The sequence below is a fragment of the Eutrema salsugineum genome, unplaced genomic scaffold (assembly GCF_000478725.1).
Source record: "Eutrema salsugineum unplaced genomic scaffold, Eutsalg1_0 scaffold_10, whole genome shotgun sequence".
In the NCBI taxonomy this organism is placed as follows: Eukaryota; Viridiplantae; Streptophyta; class Magnoliopsida; order Brassicales; family Brassicaceae; genus Eutrema; species Eutrema salsugineum.
In genome coordinates, this window is record NW_006256908.1 from 8,253,232 (window position 1) to 8,271,496 (window position 18,265).

The 18,265-nt window shown below is 38.6% G+C and overlaps 4 protein-coding genes across 10 annotated transcripts; 2 read left to right on the forward strand and 2 right to left on the reverse strand.

Annotated features, from left to right (window-relative positions):
* Positions 1–291: 291 nt before the first annotated feature.
* On the forward strand, positions 292–3,914 carry LOC18027110 (rop guanine nucleotide exchange factor 14). 2 transcript variants are annotated; one of them, XM_024160893.1, is made up of 7 exons: positions 292–603; positions 1,769–2,134; positions 2,222–2,376; positions 2,464–2,538; positions 2,621–2,890; positions 2,997–3,347; positions 3,461–3,914. In XM_024160893.1, exons 1-7 carry the CDS (start codon positions 525–527, stop codon positions 3,740–3,742), a joined length of 1,578 nt encoding a protein of 525 aa, XP_024016661.1. In that variant the 5' UTR covers positions 292–524; the 3' UTR covers positions 3,743–3,914. The 2 variants fall into 2 exon arrangements, with proteins under 2 accessions (XP_024016661.1, XP_024016660.1); XM_024160892.1 differs by lacking the exon at positions 292–603 and having other exon boundaries at positions 1,647–2,134.
* A 321-nt stretch (positions 3,915–4,235) lies between these two features.
* On the forward strand, positions 4,236–5,585 carry LOC18027111 (probable aspartic protease At2g35615). Its single transcript, XM_006410660.1, has one exon. It carries the CDS (start codon positions 4,236–4,238, stop codon positions 5,583–5,585), a length of 1,350 nt encoding a protein of 449 aa, XP_006410723.1.
* Positions 5,586–5,783: 198 nt separating this feature from the next.
* On the reverse strand, positions 5,784–10,443 carry LOC18027112 (LRR receptor-like serine/threonine-protein kinase FEI 2). 6 transcript variants are annotated; one of them, XM_006410662.2, is made up of 14 exons: positions 10,301–10,443; positions 9,403–9,631; positions 9,158–9,293; positions 8,998–9,069; positions 8,842–8,913; positions 8,535–8,606; positions 8,037–8,108; positions 7,869–7,940; positions 7,578–7,669; positions 7,307–7,459; positions 6,863–7,195; positions 6,534–6,779; positions 6,320–6,453; positions 5,784–6,238 (listed from the first exon to the last, which is right to left on the reverse strand). In XM_006410662.2, the coding sequence occupies exons 2-14, from the start codon at positions 9,497–9,499 to the stop codon at positions 6,020–6,022; spliced, it is 1,770 nt and encodes a 589-aa protein (XP_006410725.1). In that variant the 5' UTR covers positions 9,500–9,631; positions 10,301–10,443; the 3' UTR covers positions 5,784–6,019. The 6 variants fall into 6 exon arrangements, with proteins under 6 accessions (XP_006410725.1, XP_006410726.1, XP_024003763.1 ...); XM_006410663.2 differs by having other exon boundaries at positions 9,403–9,608; positions 10,301–10,435; XM_024147995.1 differs by lacking the exon at positions 10,301–10,443 and adding an exon at positions 9,970–10,245.
* A 4,814-nt stretch (positions 10,444–15,257) lies between these two features.
* Positions 15,258–17,564, reverse strand: LOC112081597. Its single transcript, XM_024148374.1, has one exon. It carries the CDS (start codon positions 17,562–17,564, stop codon positions 15,258–15,260), a length of 2,307 nt encoding a protein of 768 aa, XP_024004142.1.
* Between the last annotated feature and the right edge of the window lie 701 nt (positions 17,565–18,265).

Genomic DNA, 18,265 nt, shown 5'->3' on the forward strand with positions numbered 1-18,265 from the left:
TCGTGAAAAGCTTCACACAAATATCTCACCATCCATTGAAAATAAATTCTGTTAGTTTTTTTTTTTTTTGTGTGGGTAATAATCATGTCATGACCTTTTGTATAACGGAGCTCTCTGGGTTTTCGAACCGAATTGTAGTGTTATAAAATTCACAAATTTACGGTTCCAAACTTCCAAAAGCTCTTGAATTAATCTGAATAAATGGCATTGCTACGTTTTCTCCTCTTCCCTGTTTTTTTGGGCAAAGCAGAGTTATGTTTTATTGTTTTGCCTTTTCATGTCAGATTCTTGGTTGGAAATAACAACAAAGGTTTTTGTTTTAGTATTATTTAAAACAGCAAATGTTTGACACATGGAAATACTATGCAAAGGGCAAACCTTTTGGTGGTTTGCTACATTTTCTTTTTCCTTTGACTAATCCTTATAGTGCCTACTTATGTAGAGATTAAATGGTTGGTGTAAAACGCAAGCTGGCTTTTCTGGTTTAGCTAAGAATCACAACACCATATTGAAATAAGCAAAGGATGATACTAATGAGAAGAAGGATAGGCTGCTGTAGCAGGGACAAGAGGGAGATGAGCAACGATTTCGACGAACAAGAGAGTAAGTAACTCTAATCTCAAGTACTACGGTCATAAGTCTGTTGCATTCCACCTGACATCAATGTGGTTCTAAGAGGCAGTATTGTGATGCAATGTCAAGCCCAAGTTAGTCTTGTTTCCTAAAGGGATAAGGGCTTTGGTAGTTAGCTCAAGTGGTTACTTTTATGAAAGGTGTAATTTTTGAAGTCCGAAATATAGTGTTGTCACGGATAAGAATAATCAGTGGATTGCTTCTTTGAAGACATCATATATTCACTAGGAAGAAGAAACCCTTTTTCTTATTGATCTCTGATCTGTTTCTTTTCTTCCTTTTTCAAATGACATTAAGATAGAAGCCGGGTTTGAACCCGGATGTAACAGGCCCCACCCATGGTCTACGACCACTGGACCAAAGTCCACCTGATTCACCAGTTTTGACTTTGGTCTGTGAGTTAGATTTATATCCCTAAAACTGATTAATAGTATAAAACAATGCCATATGTTTGTAAAGGTTTGGAGAAAAAATGTTATTCAGAAACACTTGATAAGTCTTAATGGTGGGTCCAATTCCAAGTTCCAGCACACAGAGGAGCTATCTCATTTTATAAAAACATATCCTTTTTGTGGTTTTTAGAGAATGGAAGCATTCTAGCTTAAAAACTTGGCTTATTTATCAAAAAGTCAAAGATTCGTGGAACACAGCGACTTTTGTTGGTTTCTGTCATTTGTTTTTTTATGAATAATGGTAGCTACCTTAATCTGCATATAAAATCTTTTTGTGAAGTCTCTTTCTCTCACCCCACTTGGTAAAAGAGACAATAAGAGGGTTGTCCGAGGTGGTGGAGTTTCTTCATGGTCACAGTCTAAATGGGTCCTCTCTGATGAAACATTATTCTTTCATGATATTTTTTTACTGTTTGTGGTCCACCTTATGATTTTGCAAAAGAAAAATGGTTTTTACACTCGAGGGTTTATAAGATAAAATTTTGCTAGAAGAAGCTTATATACCTTTTATAACATTTGTTCATATCTGCAATCATAATAGGTGTGTGTGTGATAGTTCTGATCATTCATTCTTTATATGTTTAAATATCTGAAAGAACATACAGCTTACACTTCAGCAGTTTTGATTCAGGAAGCTTGTAAATCTGTTCAAGTGACAATATATTCCCCATTTTTTTTTCCAGGTTCGATGGCGTATGGTGGCTTAGAAACTTGCATCGTCAACAATCAATCTTTAGAAGAAGAAAGTGGAACAAGCCGAGGAGATGAGTGCCCGACTGATTCATTCGATGATGATGCATTTTCAAGCTGTTCATCTAGCAAAGATGCGTCTGAGTCATTTTCGTCCAAATGGTTACCGATGAAACACAGTTCTGATGATGAGAAACATTTCTATAGAGAGGAGAAACCTGGTTATGCACTCTGCTATTCTGAGGTTGAAGCCATGAAGGAGAAGTTTTCAAAGCTATTGCTCGGTGAAGATGTCACAGGAGGATGCAAGGGTGTGCAAACCGCTTTGGCTTTATCAAACTCTATAACACAACTTGCCAGTATGTTTCAGTTTAACAATATTACAATACGAGGATTTTGGTATCAAAGACTTCTGTCTTGACCACTGTATAACTTGGATTTCGCAGCCACCATTTTCGGCGAGCTCTGGAAGTTGGAACCTTTGTCTAAAGATAAAAAGCAGAGATGGAGAAGAGAAATGGATTGGTTACTCTCTCCAACTAACCACATGATTGAGCTAGTCCCATCTAAGCAAGATGGCGAAAACGGAACATCACTTGAGGTACATTGCTAAGCTGTTTCTTTTTTTTTTTTTTAATCATATAACATTCCACTATAAGAAACTGAACTTGATTTCCTGTTTGATCAGATAATGACTCCGAAAGCCCGTGCAGACATTCATATAAATCTCCCAGCTCTCCGGAAATTGGACTCCATGCTAATTGTATATGATCCTTTTCTTTGATCAAAAACATTTTCAACTTCTTTTTTTTTTTTTCTTTTCTCCTGATTTGATGAATGCACAGGAGACACTGGACACTATGGTAGACACAGAGTTTTGGTATTCCGAAGTGGGTCGTAGGGTAGAAGGAAAGAGCAAGATTACAAGAGAGAGCAAAAGATGGTGGCTTCCATCGGCTAAGGTTCCCAAACCGGGCCTCTCCAATTCAGGAAGAAAGAAATTGCTTGAGATAGGCAATGTTGTTTATCAAATCTTCAAAGCTGCAAAGTCAATAAACGAGCATGTGCTTCTTGAAATTCCAGTACCTACCACTATCAAGGATGCATTACCCAAGGTAAAAGCTTGGTTTTCTTGGAATGTTATCTCTTACATATTCCATAAGCTAATTTTTCATGTAATAAAGAAGTAATATGTCATTTGTTTTCCATTGGTTCTTACAGTCTGGAAAGACAAGCCTCGGGGATGAACTGTTCAAGATGTTGGTTTCAGAGTCTGTCTCGGTTGATGAAATCTTTGTGTCTCTTAGGCTTGTAACCGAACATGCTGCTCTAGAGACAGTTAATAGGGTAGAAGCAGCTATCTATGCATGGAAAGAGAGGATTACAGAACAAGGAAGATGTGGTAAATCCCCTGTGCGAGCATCGTGGTCATTAGTTAGAGATTCATCGTCTGAGATTACTCGCATTGAGTCGCTCATAAACCGAGCAGAGAGGCTTAATGATCGGATCAAATCCAAATACTCTAATCTCCCTCAGTCATTTCTTGATGCCACAAAGATTCAATATGGCAAGGTGAGGCAAACATCATAACTGGTGCTGGTGGTGTTACCATAACTTCATAATACTTGCAAATCTCAGGTTCGAACATGGTTTCATGAAGGAAATTTTTTTTCTTTGTTTTTCAGGATATTGGCCATGCAGTTCTTGAAGCATATTCCCGGATCCTTGCGAGCTTGGCGTTCCGCATTTTGTCCAGGATTCGAGAAATCTTGCAAGAAGATGCTCTGAGCAACCCAAGTTCTCCTGCAACAGCAAGCTGCTTCTCTGGCTCCAACAACCTCTTCAGAACCACGGAGAGGGTCCTGGCCTCGTCCCGGCTAAAGCATTCTCTCATTCACGACATGAACAAAGCCGATGATGGGACATGCAATGGTAGCACAGATCCTAAAGGCAGCAGTTTAATGTAAGAGGGTTCCATAGTTTAGATGCGTGCCACCTGAAGCTTCTCCTTTGTTCAGAGGTTACCTCCTATTTTGTATGTGTATTAAAACATGATACCATTTTGAAATCATATATAGGTATATAACTATGAAGTAGGCCATTTTGTTCATAGTCTAAATCTTACCATCATGATTATATAATGAGATTCTACGCTAACAGTATCCCAGGGAGAGCTTTTCTTGTACTATAGTGTGGTGTATAAATATCTAATCTCCCAAGCCCTAATTTAAAAACGTTGATAGTATCATGATATTAATTCCCCCCACACCCCCACTAATCTCACGTTATGAGCCTTAATTAGAAATTAAAAGCTAATCAATTGCCTTCCAGACTTTCACCTCCCGCTCAAGTAACTAAAACTCCTTACCGTTTTGAATCTCTTCGCTTCCCCAATTTGGTTGTGTATAAAAACTCTTCTCAACTTCACACTTTCCACCACAAAACTCTCTGAAATCAACAATGGCAAACCTAATTCTCCTTTTCTCTATATTCTTCGTCTTCCTCTTCTCGGTGACTCTCTCTTCCATGGCTCACCCAAAAAACTTAACCATCGAGCTGATCCACCGTGACTCTCCTCATTCCCCACTCTACAACCCACTAAAAACCGACACCGACCGCCTCAACGCCGCTTTACTCCGCTCCATCTCTCGTTCCCGCCGCTTCAACCACCAATCCCAAACCGATCTCCAATCCGGTTTAATCGGAGCAGGCGGTGAGTTCTTCATGAGTATCACCATCGGTACTCCACCAACGAAAGTACTCGCGATAGCTGACACAGGAAGTGACCTAACTTGGGTCCAATGCAAACCCTGTCAACAATGTTACAAAGAAAACGGTCCAATCTTCGACAAGAAGAAATCCTCTTCTTACAAAAGCGAGACTTGCGACTCACGTAACTGCCACGCCTTATCGACCAACGAACGTGGATGCGACGAGTCCCAAAACGTATGCAAGTATCGTTACAGTTACGGAGACGAATCGTTTACCAAAGGAGACGTTGCTACAGAAACTATCTCCATTGACTCTGATTCAGGTTCCTCTGTCTCTTTCCCTGGTACTGTCTTTGGTTGCGGTTACAACAATGGTGGTACCTTCGACGAGACTGGCTCTGGGATCATCGGTCTCGGTGGAGGTCACTTATCATTAATATCACAGCTCGGTTCTTCGATTTCGAAGAGATTCTCTTATTGCTTGTCACACAAGTCATCTACAACGAATGGCACAAGCGTTATAAACCTAGGAACCAACTCGATTCCTTCCGGTCTAAGTAAAGATTCCGGAGTCAATACGACACCGTTGGTCGATAAAGAGCCTCTGACTTACTATTACTTGACGCTCGAAGCCATATCCGTCGGGAGAAAGAAGATTCCGTACACCGGAAACTCATATTACCCAAACGACGACGGATTATTCTCCGGGACGTCGGGAAACATCATAATCGACTCTGGAACAACGTTGACGCTACTCGAATCTGGGTTTTACGACAGATTTGGCGCGGCGGTGGAGGAATCGGTGACCGGAGCCAAGCGTGTGAGTGATCCACAGGGGCTTTTGTCGCACTGTTTTAGATCCGGAAATGCGGAGATTGGTTTGCCGGAGATAACTGTGCATTTCACCGGCGCCGATTTGAGGCTGAGTCCGATGAATGCGTTCGTGAAGGTTAGTGAAGAGATGGTTTGCCTGAGTATGATTCCGACCACCGACGTTGCCATCTACGGGAACTTTGCTCAGATGGATTTTCTCGTTGGGTATGACTTGGAGACCAGAACGGTGTCGTTTCAGCGAATGGATTGCTCTGCGAATTTGTGATTTTGCTACGCCCTTATAACTACGAGCTTAATTTTATATTATCCATAATTACCTACTATTTACCAGTATGTTCATCATGGAGAGATATAAAATCATAATCTAAGTTTAAGACTGTTACTACGAGTAGAAATAAAGTTAACACCTTTCCTATGATTTCTCTTTGATTTATTTTTTTGGTTATGATCGAAAATAGCTCCACAGTACAACATGGAAATTATATAAATTATTCAGATTCTTGTTTCTACAATGATCATGTACATTTTAGTTTCATATTCAGATTAAATGAAAGGGTTTCACCAATCACAGAAACATTCTACAAAACAATTCAAAGCCAAAAAATACAAAAAAGAAATACCGAAAATGAATGGCTCGAACCTAGTAATTTGTAAAACAGAAATCGAAATCGAATAGGGAAGACACTTGTGTGAATGTGATCAATCGGAGCCGGAATCGTAGAAGTCGCTAGGGCAAGGAGTCATAACTTCGGATTCAAGCAACTGGACGACTCTGTGCATTGTGGGCCTCTCTTCTGGATTTGAAGACACACACTTGGTTGCTATTGATAGAAGAGCATCAAGACTCTCTCTCTCTACTCCTTCACAGCTTGTATCAACAATCTCCCGTGCCCGGTTTTCGCTGATTAAGAAGTTTAGCTGCAAAGATTTATGACAGCAAATTAAAGCTTTTACTAGTCAAAATATTGTTTAACAAAGCTTGACCTCATTAATGCTTACCCAACCAACAATGTTATAGCCTCTCTCGATGAAGGAGGCATCCGTGGGAAGTTTACCACTCAAGACTTCAAGAACCAAAACCCCGAAACTGTAAACATCGGTTTTCTCAGTCGCTCTACCGCTTTGCATATATTCTGCAATAAGAACTCATGATTTCACAGTTTAGGTCCTATGACAGAGAGTAACAAGTAAAATGCTTAGTGCAATTTAGTACCTGGAGCCAAGTAACCGAATGTGCCTGCAACAATGGTTGTAATATGAGTTTCCTCGTCCTCTAGCAGCTTGGCAAGCCCAAAATCTGATACCCGAGCCTCGAGATTTCCATCGAGTAAAATGTTGCTCGACTTTATATCACGGTGTATAATCCTAGGAGAACAATCATGATGCAAGTATGCTAACCCTTTTGCTGCTCCTATTATGATATTTACTCGCGTATCCCAATCCAGTTGCTCGCCTCTCTCTACACATTCAAAGATTTCACTTCAATATAATCATATAATTCTCAGTTAGGAAAAACCAGTAAAGATTAAGTTGAAGATTTACGATGCAGAGCTTCATCAAGGCTACCACCAGGAAGGTAATCATATAAAAGAAGCTTTGATGTGGGTGAATTGCAGTATCCACGTAGATTCACGAGGTAACGATGTTTGATGCTTCCAAGAATCTCAAGCTCCCTTTCAAAAAACCGATCAAACCCTTCGTTTAACTTTACGATTCTTTTCAGTGCAAATACATTGCCATCTTCCATGGCCAACTTGTAAACTGTTCCAAAACCTCCACAGCCTATTATATGCTCTTCGTTAAGAGTTTCCAGTTTCTTGATAATGTCTTTAGAGGCATAGGGCAAATCTCCATGGAACATCACGATAGACGCACCTGGATTAATAAAACCGTCTCTTGTGGTGTCAAGTTTTGAGAGTAATATTAAATTGAAGTTCCAGTTTTTTTTTACAGATGATATCCACCAAAAGAGTCAGTATGGCTCACCTCCACTGACATCTATCGCAAGGCTTTTACTCTCAACTCTGCCAAGCTTTTTATAGAGAAAGCATCCCCAGAAACACATGAGGGCCACTAAGAGCAGCCCACCCACAGTAGCCGATGCACTTATAAGCAGCCTACCAGTCTTACCTCCTTGGCCTACAATATGGGCGACACCAAAAAGAAAACTCATGTCACAACGAATTCTACAGACTAGTCAAAATTTAAGCTACAATCCATAAACACTGACCAGCAAATTAAGCCACAGCTGCTTTACCTGTTAAAGACCCAGAACCAGTAGAGTTTCCACTGTCATCTTGGCACACCACATCGATTTGCTTTCCACACAATTTAAGATTTCCGAGGAATCTGCAGAGAGTAATGCATCAGTTCAAGGCTCCGTTATATTCAGATACACACAACACACTGGTACAAAGCTAACAACATGGTGCTATTGTGCACAAAGTCACAAAATATAACTGTTTTGCCAGATCAACAGTAGATAGATTTATCCAACTCTATTACCAGATCTCGGGTTGGAGAAAGGAGCTAGATGAAGTATACTTACGATTCTCTCGGAAATCGAGCGAGAAGGCCGTCAGAAGGTATTTTCCCCACCAAAAAATTATTTGAGACATTGCTTCAAAAGAAGAATTAACATAGTTAGCAACAATGACACTCAGATACACAGAGGGCTGCAAAAATAAAATACGTGAGTTAGAGACTAGCCACTCACAAATTAGTAAGCTTTTTCAACTGCCCAAGTGAGGCAGGGATAGCTCCACTGAGATCGTTGCTTGAGATGTCCCTTTATAAAATGAGCGTAAAAAATCATTTTAGTAGTTCGGAAGAATTCAAATAATATGTCATTTTGATATGAGTGAAGCCCTAGCATAAGTTGACAACACCTCATACACATGTTCAAGAGTTTTCAACCAATAAAAAAGTTCACAATACGTATGTTGGATGTTAATTATGTTTCTACCAGATTCTCAACCGCTAAGAATACCATCAGTCTGTCAGATTCCCTTTACTTTTTGAGGTTTACCACGACTAGAGGTTAAGTACTTTCACTATTGTAGTTACTTCATGGAAGGTGAGAAGAACCTCTTGTGGTTCAGTATATAATTATAGGGTATTAGGGGATACTAAAGTAGCTAACGGGCAACAAATAGCAGATCATGCAGAGGCCAAGAAAACAATTTTAGAGAAAACAGGGAGAAAGACCGCGTACAGATTTTTAAGCCCGAACAGGTTTCCCATTTCACTTGGGATTGGCCCAGTGAAGTAATTATTCTGCAAGTATCTGCAAGAAAACAATTTCACACAGATTCTTGTAAACCAGCTTCACTTTTGATTGACAAAAGCCGTAGTTTAGCGTCGCTCACAAGACACAACAATCTTATACAGCAACTAAAAAAGCAAATGTAGAAAACTTATACTGTTTCTTGTTAGGTAGATACTATAAATTTTAGAAGAAAAATAAAAATTCTCTTAGCCATGAAGTGTAATCAGCATAAGTATATTGGGAAAGCACTTACACTTCCTCCAGCGCCGTGCAATTTCCCAATGCTGTAGGTATTGAGTCATATAAATCATTGTTGTGAAGAATTCTGCGATACCAAGGGAATACACAAACGTTGAGCAGGAGAGGAGACTCTAATAAGCAATAAAATATAATAAGGTTAGTTACATACAAAAGCCTCAACTGATCCAGCTTTCCAAGCTCAGTGGGTAAAGGTCCCCTTAGTTTGTGATGCGTAAGACTCCTGCGCACAAGAAACTTTAGGAACCAACAAAGGATGCACCACATATTGAAGAAAAAAGGAGGTTAAACCAAACAAGTTTCAAGCTTACAAGGCTACAACTCTTTTTGATTTCGGATCACAGGTCACTCCCTTCCAGTTACATGGATCAGGATCCTCTGGTCTCCACTGACCGATGACACCATCAGAACTAGAAATTGCACTTCTAAAGCTAAGAAGCGCCTCACCTGGAGAAAAAGGAACAAAAAGGATTGAAACCCCACAGCGGACTGGGTGCAGTAAATGGTGATCATAACACAAAATACGTTAAGAGATTAAGGAAACATATCGCTGTACCATCAGGACTAATCGCTTCATTATCATTCGTTAGTGCACAAAGCAATGAGATCAAAAGAAGCCATGAGCAGCAGCATTTCATCAGACAGATGCCCATTATGGCACCGTACAAGCATACTATAGTTACTGCCAATCATCTGAGAGAACAGCCTCCTGAATGTTCTCCTCGTAGCATATAATCGGCTGCTCGGTGTTCTCCTGTCTATCTTCAAGAAACAAAAAGAGGCTCCTGTAATTTTTTTGTTTTTTATATCATTAGTCTGTATAACAAGAGCAACAGACCCACTCAGTCAAACTCAATCAAGGCAAATAATTTGTATGAAACTACACTGCACTATGAACTTCCAGATTTCGGAATCTTTGATTGACATCCTCTCTTGCCCATACAACAACCATCTACCAAGATTCCGAAAATACACTAAAGTTCTCTTGTTTAAAGTGAGCCCAGAATCATATGAATTCAAGAACATTTTCCTCATTCTTAACAATAATACCTCGTACATAAGCCAAAACCAGATTAACAAATCCTCAATTACATACAAGCTTTCCAATAAATCGATGCACAACCTTCTGCATGCTCTCATCTACATTTACAGCACCCAGATCAAATCCACCTCCCTGTTTCCAAAATCAGAAAGCGAAATCGAAATCCCCTTCCAATAAACCATAACCCCTCTTTAACGAGCACCTCAGGCAGCTAAAGTCTAACTAAAATCACGAAATTCCGGGACATCATTGCAGTCTCAGCACAAGAATGAGCTGAAGAGTCAAACCGTTCAATAATCCGAAACGAAAAAAAGGAAACGAAAAACGCGATTCGCCGATATTCCAAAATCCCACTTCTCCCCAAAAATATAAAATGCGAAAGAGAATAAAAGGAAATAGAATTTACACGAACCTCAAAATGGATCCGCGAGGAGGAAGATGAAGAAGAATAGGACAGAGGAAGAAGACGCAATTGAGCTGTAAAGCAAGTCTAACTAAAAAAATCAGACTTTTTTGGTTGTGATTTATGAGATGAGAGAGTGAAGAGAGAGAAAGTAAGAGTGTTCACTAACGAAAAAAATGTGAGTTACTTTGGAGAAGGAATCGGCTAGTTACGACCAATGAGAGAGGCGAAGTGGAGATCACACGTGCCTTATCAGGACTTCTCGCACGTGTCGACCGACGCTTTCTTTATCTTACCAAAACTACAATGAAAGTATGGAAACCCAATATTGTACCAGAACGGGCAAGGGCTTTTGGGTCTGTTAGGCATAAATATGAGCCTGATAAAGCCCATAATTCTAATAAACCTGTTTTAATGGCAACTAGCAACGAATAAATAGTGTTTTGTGGGATTTTAATTTAAAATCTTTCCAAATCTATGCTGGATACACTAAAGGGGTGTTTTTTAATAGAATTTAAATCCAACTATAATCTAATGTTATTTTAAAAATCAATGTTATTGGATCTCTTCATTGTAAATCATGTTTTGAAGATTTTAAAGTTTAGTGTTATTTAATGAAGATTTCAAATCTTTCACAAAAATTCAATGTTATTCAAAACTAAATGACTTTTAAAATTTTTATATATTAAGTCATTTCAAATCAATTCCAATAAATTTTGATGAGTAAATTATTCGAATCAAAATCTAATGTATATTACAAAAATTTTGGAATCTAAATAAATGAATCCATAAAACTGAGGGGGTGTTATTCAATCATGGTTTTTAATAGAATTTAAATCCAACCACAATCCACTATTATTCAACTAATGATTCTAAATAATGTTTTAAAATCAAGTGTTATTAGTTTTTTTATTGTAAATTATATTTAAGAGGTTTTAAAGTTTGGTGTTATTCATTAAAGATTTCAAATCTTTCATTAAAATCCAGTGTTATTCAAAACTAAATAATTTTTAAAATCTTTGTACATTAAGTCATTTCAAATCAATTCTAATAGAGTTTTATGAGTAAATTATTAGAATCAAAATCCAGTGTATATTGCAGAGATTTTAGAATCTAAACAAATGAATCCATCAAACTGATATCAATTTTTAAATCTAGAAGATTATAAAACATAGAAAATTCATTTTAAATTCATGATTGAATAACACCCCCTGATATCAAATTTTAAATCTAAAAGATTATAAAACCTAGAATATTCATTTTAAATTAATGATTGAATAACACCCCTAAATAGTGTTTTTTTAGCATTTTAATAAGTGACTAGTGAACTTGCCCACGCTTTGCACGGACTGATATAATTTTGCATTTGATTGTTTGAAAATCTAATAGTAGTTTGGATTCATTTATTTTTATTATCCGTTGGTGATTATATTTGTTTGTTAGATTTTTTGGTATTTTAATGTTTGAATACATGATCGTGAAAACAGTGTAGAAGAGACTAAGATAAAAACATATTAGTATTCAAATAATTTAGTTTAAATAGTTTTGAGATCTTTTGATCATTGTTCTATGTATTTTAGATATAATTTTATATTAAAATATTTAAAGTCGAATACTCTAATCTATACATCACAAATACCATCATTCTATTAGATAGTCTATTTATTAATTTTTACTTTTTGTTAGATTTGACTAATATTAGTTTTATATAATTTAAAAACGGTTTAATTAAAAATAAAAAATATTAAACCATAATAATTCAAAATTCTAAAGAGGCTGATAATTCATGATTTTTGAGCTTCAGAGTGTATTGTCTGGTGGCTTTCCATGATCCATTACGAATTCTGTCGAATAGGTTTTTTTCAAGACTAGAGGGAACTAATGACATTGCATCTTTGGGTTTTCTGCGATTGATCGGAGGATGGTCATGTAAAAGATGAGAGGCGAGCATAGCTTTTTCTCTTCAATGTTGGTTTCTAGGGTTTGGAGGTGGAGAAAACGAGAAAACGAAAAAAATGAGGAAGAAGTTTTGGTTATGAAAAATGTGGAAGCCAAATCGAGAAGACGAGTCGAGCAGATGGCTAAAATGCCATAATGTAGAAAAAAAAAGGGCCAAAATGCCATAATTGTAATAATTAATTTAATTTTGATTTTTGTTTAAATTCAAAACCCTGGAAAAACCTACACTCTCCTTGATATTTCGATTTATTTACAGTAAAACCAGGATCAAACCCATCTAGTTTCGGTTAATCCATTAACCCGACCCATTCAAAATTATTTTAATTATTTAAATTAAATATTATTGAAAACCGTTTTTTCTTTTTATTTTCTAGGTTTCTTTCCTCTTTTCTCTTCCTTTTCTTTTCATTTATTTGGAACGAACCCGTCTGAAAAGAACTCGTCTGAAAACCGTCTTCTTCATTCTCACTTCTTCATTCACACTTCTTCGAGAAACCGATTCGCGAAAACACAGCAAAACCGTTAAAGCACTAGGACTTTATAAACTTGTAGAATCGTTTTCTTCTGGCGAAAATCGCGAAAAGGGTGATTCCCGAATCTCCGATTTATGGCGAAGGTGAGAAACAAAGGTCAAGTGTATGAGTCTTCTTCTTCAGCGGCGGAAGTCCAAAACCCGCCAGAAAACGAAAAAGAGAGACCTGAAAGTGGGCCGGAAGGAAATGCGGCTGAAATTGAAAACCCAGAAAACGGGAACCCTAACAATCCGGCGGAAGGGAACCCGACTCCGACGGAAATTGAGGAACCCCGGCGGGAAGGAAGGGCTGCGGAGGAAATCGCAGACCCACAAATCGAGAATCATCCTGAAATTGAGAACGCCGAAGTGAGCATGGCCACACCAACGGCAAACGATGGTGATGGGGAATTAGCAGGAGAAGATGTAGCAGAGGAGAAGGAAAATGATAAGGAAAACGAAGAGGAAGTGGAAGAGAACCAAGAGGAAAAGGAAGAGAACAATGAGGAAGAGGAAGAGAACAATGAGGAAGAGAACAATGAGGAAGAGAAAGAGGAGGAAGAGGAAGAGAACAATGAGGAAGAGAAAGAGGAAGAGAACGAAGAGGAACCCAACCAAGAGGAAGAGGCGATAGGAGGTGAAGAGGAAGATGGTACTGCGCCTGCGCAAGAGGAAGAGGAAGCGGAAGAGAACCAAGAAGAGAAGGATGAAGCGCCAGCCAATGTCAACGAAGAGGAAGGAGAAATGCTAGAGGAGGAAGGAGGAATGCAAGAGGTACGTTTTAGACTCCCATCCTTCGTAATCTTGTAGATTATTGTCTGTTTGGTATGTAGACAACTAGGACAACTATGTAGTAACATGTATGTTTGGGCTGCGGACAAATAGGACAATTTTGTGGCTTAAGATTTTTTTGGTATTAGGACAACTGGGACAACATATAGTTATAGTGTATAGGACAACTGGGACAACTTAGAATTATTGAACGTGTGTGGACAACTGGGACAATTACTCGTTTACAGTATTTATTGGACAACTGGGACAACTTGTCGGACTAATATATATAGGTTACTATGGACAATTGGGACAACAAGTTTAACTAATTTATATTACTCTTCTGAAATTCAGGATGCCGATGATGAAATGATGCCAATGGGGCCTGAGAAGCTTTATTTTGGTCCAAGCGAATATAGCAAGGCGTGTAAAATAATTAAAATAAAATTCATCTAAATCTAAAATTGTATAAATAACCTAAAATCCAAAAGTTTTTATCTCAAATGTCCAATCTGGGCAAGTGTACATCTTTCTTCCTCGGGTGGCTTCTGACTTCGAATCCCTGATAACCATCAGGAGACCACACCAACACGATTCTCTCATACCATCTTCTCCATCAGCTCGGTAATATGAACTATCCCATGAGTGCCTAGAAGAAGAAGAACCCGAACTATAGCTTGGCATCTTGTTGTCCAGCGGCGGCCGCTAAACCCTAGATTGAGCTTTCGATTTGGGGGAAATTCTGTTTTTTCTTCTCTAAGAATTTCCTTATAAAGGAGCCTACTGATCAAAACGCTGAGTTTCATTCTAATATTTGCCGGCGCCGCAAATATTAATTTAACACGTGCTTAACGCGCTCAATACCGAAAATAACACATAGTTGTACCGATACGTCCTGTTGTCCAAAATTGGTCATAGTTGTCCATTTTGATTATTCTACTTGTCCGGTAACATAAATCTGTATTAAATAGTTGTCCAGGGGACGATAGACTCATGGTTACTATTTACTATTACATTGCAAGATAATTTGATCAAAATCATATAAATTTCGTTTTGCCCTTTGTAAGATGCTCCATTATGAAAGAGTTACATGTATCATATGAGGATGTTGATGTGAAACCCATACATTGTTTCAACAAACCGATAATATCAAAGAGTTACATGTATCATTTGGTTTAATTTGTTAGGTTAACAAGAAACCTTACGTAGTTGTACCAACTTGTCCAGAAATTCAGTACATATAAGAAATACAAAAAAACATAACGTAGTTGTACCAACTTGTCCAGTTGTCCCAAAAAATGCAAAATCCAAAAAAACTCTAAACATAACTTAGTTGTACCAACTTGTCCGGTTGCACCTGAGAGTTAAACTACATCAAAATACAAAAAAACATAACGTAGTTGTACCAACTTGTCCAGTTGTCCCAAAAAATGCAAAATCCAAAAAAACTCTAAACCTAACTTAGTTGTACCAACTTGTCCGGTTGCACCTGAGAGTTAAACTACATCAAAATACAAAAAAACATAACATAGTTGTACCAACTTGTCCAGTTGTCCCAAAAAATGCAAAATCCAAAAAAACTCTAAACATAACTTAGTTGTACCAACTTGTCCGGTTGCACCTGAGAGTTAAACTACATCAAAATACAAAAAAACATAACGTAGTTGTACCAACTTGTCCAGTTGTCCCAAAAAATGCAAAATCCAAAAAAACTCTAAACCTAACTTAGTTGTACCAATGTCCGAGATGTATTCCCGGTTGTGACTTGTTACATCCTTTACGGCGAGCTTCTCCGGTAGAGGGATAGCGCTTATCTCGCTTTCTTCCACGTTTCTTAGTGTAGTCCGGTGGTAAAACGACTAACTTCTGGATTTCATCAGGGATAATCCATGTAGACTGATGTGGCACCATATAAATAGTCCTGTAATAAGCCAGGGCCCAAGTATCAATGTGGTAATATTTTGAGCACAATTCATGTAAGTGGATTTCTCTTCTTCTCTCAGCCGAACGCATCATTGCAATGTCAGCGGCTATTGCATGAACACAGGGAATCTTGTCTATATCAAAACGCCTACAGCTACAACATTTACTTAACAAATCGACCAGATAACTCTTCCCATCATCTCCAATCACACTGTATTCCAGATGAGTAGCGTTAAGCTCAGTGACAAATAATCTTGTACCAATTGCACATAGACTATGCAATTGGTTCTCAACATAGGGCACCAATGTCTTCGAATCTGATGCATATGCAGTGTCTTTCCTATGCTTGTTGAACCATTCAGAGATTTTTTCAACATATGCATCAATCAACGGTAATAAGGCATACTTCCTTGCCTTCTTGAAGACACTATTCATAGACTCACATGCATTGTTTGTGTCCAAGTTGTACTTGTCTCCTTTAAAGAAGCACCTTGCCCATTTATCAACCGCAACATGCTCATCTAAATACTCAGCAGCTTTTGGAAACCATATCCTAAAATCAGTGTACGCACATAGGAACTCATTTTCAGTGTATTTGTGAGCGCATTCTCTGAATTTTACTGCACACAAATCTTTGCAGCCAATCCCAGCTTTCCCTCTCATGTTTTGCGACAAATGCCAAATGCAATATCCATGCTGAGACTGAGGGTACACCTCCTTCACTGCTCCAATGATGCTCTTATGTCTGTCACTCATAAAAACCAGTTCCTTATCATCAGGTATAACAGTTTTGAGTGTTTCAAAAAACCACTTCCAACTAGCATCTTTCTCACTATCAATAACACCCATTGCAATTGGATAATGGTGATGATTAGGATCCTGCGCTGTGGCAAATACTAGCATACCACCGTACACACTCTTAAGAAAGGTCGCATCCACAACTATGACTTTCCTCATTGCTCTAAAGCCTTCAATACTAGCGCCCAAAGCGACAAAGAGATACTTAAACTTATTTTTGGCATCCAGTTTCACACTGGTTATTGTCCCAGGATTAACAAGCTGTAACATGTAAAGATAACAATACAACTTTCGATAGCTTTCTTCTGGACTGCCCCTCACTTCACTAATAGCTAGTTTTTTCCCTCTCAAGGCTGTAGAGTATGACACATTCACGTGAGCTTCATTTTGAACAACTTTAATCAAAGCTTTGGGCGCAGGGGTGTCTACTTCTCCTGGATAGCACCCACGCAAAACATCTGCTACTACTTGTGGTGTGCCTTTCCTTTTATTCCGAATTGTGCTCGAAACAACCCGAGAGCAGGTATGGATATTCCTATACACCCTAATACTGAAATACGTAGAATCCACAATTCGTACGGCGTGTAGATACCATGTACAACCAAGTTCAGCTTGCCGGCATCTTAGTATGAGTCGCCCTGTATCTGACTTTACCGTTTTTACCTCAAAACAGCCCTTATGTGAAGCTCTGTCGACCAAAACGCGCAAAGCCTCCTTGGATCGAAATTCTTGACCTTTTTCAAACCCAGCTCCATCCTCCCATTCTAGAACAAACCGAGTTTGTTCCACAGGCCGTAGAGGCTCAACATGATCATGTTCATCTACATCTTCATGCATGCCACACTCCGCATTCTCCTCTGGTAACGCAATTTCACAGCTTACCCGTAAATCAACATTCTCCATCCTCTCAGTTTGTCCCTGTTGTCCCTCAATTTCACAGCTTACCTTTAAATCAACATTGTCCATCCTCTCTGGTTGTCCCTGTTGTCCCTCTGCTTCTTCCGGGTTGTAAACAATCAACTGGTCTCTTTGTTGTCCCTGTTGTCCCTCAATATCAGGGGCGTCTTCTGCTCTGGGAAGCTCTTCACTCTCTATATCTTCCATTAGCTCCACATTCAAAATGGCTCTAAGTCCCTCTTTATCCACTGTCGTAAGATACACATAAACATCACCATCATCAACAATACATGACTCTCTAAAAGGCTTAGCTACCAACGGAATATAGCTCAATTTCAGATTCCTCATACTGTCATTCAACCCAATCTTCTTGCATATACCATCTACAAGCACCGAATAGGTTAACTCCTCCATAGATAAGTTTCTAAATGATATAGCATATATGGAATTTTTAGAATTCCATTTAAACTCTTCTCCTTTCGGTGAATAATATCCTCCATACTCAAAATATATGTTTGTGGGCCTACTCATTCTCTCCTGCAAATACAAAAAAAACAAAATAAAAATATTGCCAATTGTCAGCTTTCTCTCAATTTATACCTGTACCAGTTGTACCAGTTGTCCCACTTTCTAAAGTTCTACCAATTGTACCAGTTGTCTCAGTTTCTAAAGTTGTCCCATTTGTACCACTTGTCCAATCTATCTAAGTTGTACCAGTTGTACCAATTATCCCGACACTCTTAGTTATACCACTTGTCCCAATTCTCGCAAATCTGACGGATTCATCATTCACAACCTAGAAGACTACGATTTAGCTCGATTCACCAACAACCATCCACTAATCGACCCATATAGTTGTCTTAAATATCCAATGTGCATGCTAAAACTAACAAATTTCACAAATCGACCCACAAAATTATAAAACCCCAAAATCATACCTGATGCTTCGCAAGGAGCTCACTCGAGTTCAGAAAACGAAGTCGTGCTGTACAGGAGGACGACGCGGTGGCTAATACGTCCCGACGAGCTGGGTCACGAGTCTAGCGCAAGATTCAGCTCGGATCGGACAAATCCAATTTCTCAGAAATGTCCAATTCGAAGAGAGAGAGAGGAAG

What these genes read in the sequence shown, in the direction of transcription:
- LOC18027110 (XM_024160892.1), top strand. Translation starts at nt 1,663, where the DNA reads ATGTTTAAATATCTGAAAGAACATACAGCTTACACTTCAGCAGTTTTG. An exon ending in CTCTATAACACAACTTGCCA is followed by an intron (nt 2,135 to 2,221) that starts GTATGTTTCAGT and finishes TGGATTTCGCAG; the next exon opens with CCACCATTTTCGGCGAGCTC. An exon ending in TCAAGGATGCATTACCCAAG is followed by an intron (nt 2,891 to 2,996) that starts GTAAAAGCTTGG and finishes TGGTTCTTACAG; the next exon opens with TCTGGAAAGACAAGCCTCGG.
- LOC18027112 (XM_006410662.2), bottom strand. Translation starts at nt 9,499, where the DNA reads ATGGGCATCTGTCTGATGAAATGCTGCTGCTCATGGCTTCTTTTGATC. An exon ending in CTGGATCAGTTGAGGCTTTT is followed by an intron (nt 8,914 to 8,997) that starts GTATGTAACTAA and finishes TTGGTATCGCAG; the next exon opens with AATTCTTCACAACAATGATT. An exon ending in TGGTTCTGGGTCTTTAACAG is followed by an intron (nt 7,460 to 7,577) that starts GTAAAGCAGCTG and finishes CCCATATTGTAG; the next exon opens with GCCAAGGAGGTAAGACTGGT.
- LOC18027111 (XM_006410660.1), top strand. Translation starts at nt 4,236, where the DNA reads ATGGCAAACCTAATTCTCCTTTTCTCTATATTCTTCGTCTTCCTCTTC.
- LOC112081597 (XM_024148374.1), bottom strand. Translation starts at nt 17,564, where the DNA reads ATGGAGGAGTTAACCTATTCGGTGCTTGTAGATGGTATATGCAAGAAG.